Source organism: Elephantulus edwardii, unplaced genomic scaffold (assembly GCF_000299155.1).
Source record: "Elephantulus edwardii isolate Elephantulus edwardi_28Jun2011 unplaced genomic scaffold, EleEdw1.0 scaffold00214, whole genome shotgun sequence".
NCBI lineage: Eukaryota > Metazoa > Chordata > Mammalia > Macroscelidea > Macroscelididae > Elephantulus > Elephantulus edwardii.
The window spans coordinates 5002500-5004083 of record NW_006399964.1 but is presented as its reverse complement, the minus strand read 5'-3'; the positions used below and the strand labels follow the sequence as shown (position 1 = coordinate 5004083).

Here is a 1584-nt window from a genome sequence, read left to right as displayed (position 1 = left end):
TAATGTCCATAAATTCCCTAACTTAAAGGAAATGTCCTAGACTCTCTCCTCAGAAAGGATGTGCCAGCTGGCCAGGGTTCTAAGTGGAATGTCTATGTGATGTGATCTGACAGTTTCTTAACAACAGCATCATCTCTCATAATGTGTTCTGATGTGAAAAGCCAATCAGTTGTAAAAGGATTAGAATGGAGCAAAGTCCTTACTCAGGTCACAGTTTACCCAGGGTGTAGTCTCTTACCACCTTTTATCTCATCAGAGACAAAAGGAGAAAAGTGACAGAGAACAAGGGCTCATGAACAAGAGCAGAATAGTGTTCTAGACCCAGGGTCTGTGTGCTGAGAACCTCCTAGATATTTGGGGAAGAATTTTGTCAAGACAAACATAGATTTTCAAGGACACTAGGTCCACATTTCGAAAGGAGAGGGGATCTCTTGCCAGAGCCAACTGAGAGAAATCCTTTCCTAAAGCTGATGGCCTGAGCTCAGACTCTAGGCATCCTCCAATGTCAGAGAATAAACCTGTCGTGAAGGCCACCCACTTATGACAAGGCAGGTACCCAAGATAGCAATTTCCTGAAAACGCAACTTACTGAATCACAGGGGATGAAAATGAATGTATGAATGTATTTATTGAAAAAATTAAATGTGTTATCAAAATTTTTCCCACAAAGAGAACTTTAGATTCAGATTCATTCTAGAAATGCAGTCATGAAAAACAAGTTAAAAAAATTAGCAAAAACTTAGTTTTTAATATCAACAGGTATAATGCCCAACAGTTGACAGGCAGGTTTTAAGTGCTGGACATTATGAAGACAGACATCTGCTCTGAAGTTCACTTCTTCTTCCCTTTTGACGGCTTTGCAAACAACGCTGGGTCGATCTGCTCCAGGGTCAGCCCTCTGACGGAGTAGAGTCTCGCTGCCCGCTCTTGCAAGGTGCCCCCACACTTCAGTCCCAGGGCCATCAGTTCTGACTTGAGCAGATCCAAACCCAACGCCTCCAATTCTGAAACAGAGCTGAAAGCCAGCAGATCCACGGTTCCCTGAACATGCTGAGGAGTAGAAAGAGAATAATTAGAGGAGACTTCCTTTAGACTGTGTTGCTGTTGAGGTTGTCTAGTTGACGAAGGCCCACAGACTTTAGCTGTAAACTATACTCTATTTCTTTTTTTTAAGGATTTCTCTTCAAATTTTCCATGTCCTGCTTTTTTATTTTAATAATTAACTGTTATTCCACAGATGTTCTCAATATACTTAATTACTAAACACTCATTTCCTATGAACTGTAAAAGAACATAAATTCGTCATAATAAAAGAACATTAGGAAGTGCAGTAGGAATGCTCCTTGGAAGCATAGAGGGTGAGGCCTCCTCTCACATATTCTGGCCATGTTCTCAGGAGGGGCCAGCCCCATGTTTGGAAAGCAGCAGGTCACTGGAAGGGAAGACTCATTCCAGAGGAGGATGTCATGATACAACAATGGGCCTAAACACAGCAACACTTCTGAGGATGGCGCAGGAGCCAGGAGCATCTCCTCTATTGTACAGTGTCAATAAAGAACCGATACACTGGCAACAAAGAATAAG

At 42.1% G+C, this 1584-nt stretch overlaps 1 protein-coding gene across 1 annotated transcript in view; it reads right to left on the bottom strand.

The window, feature by feature from the left end:
* Nucleotides 1–831: 831 nt before the first annotated feature.
* SDE2 (SDE2 telomere maintenance homolog (S. pombe)) overlaps nucleotides 832–1584 on the bottom strand; it is an 18161-nt gene continuing 17408 nt past the window's right edge. Inside the window, exon 7 of the mRNA XM_006897765.1 lies at nucleotides 832–1050. Within this exon, the coding sequence (XP_006897827.1) occupies nucleotides 832–1050 (219 nt within the window). The remainder of the gene's footprint in view (nucleotides 1051–1584) is intronic.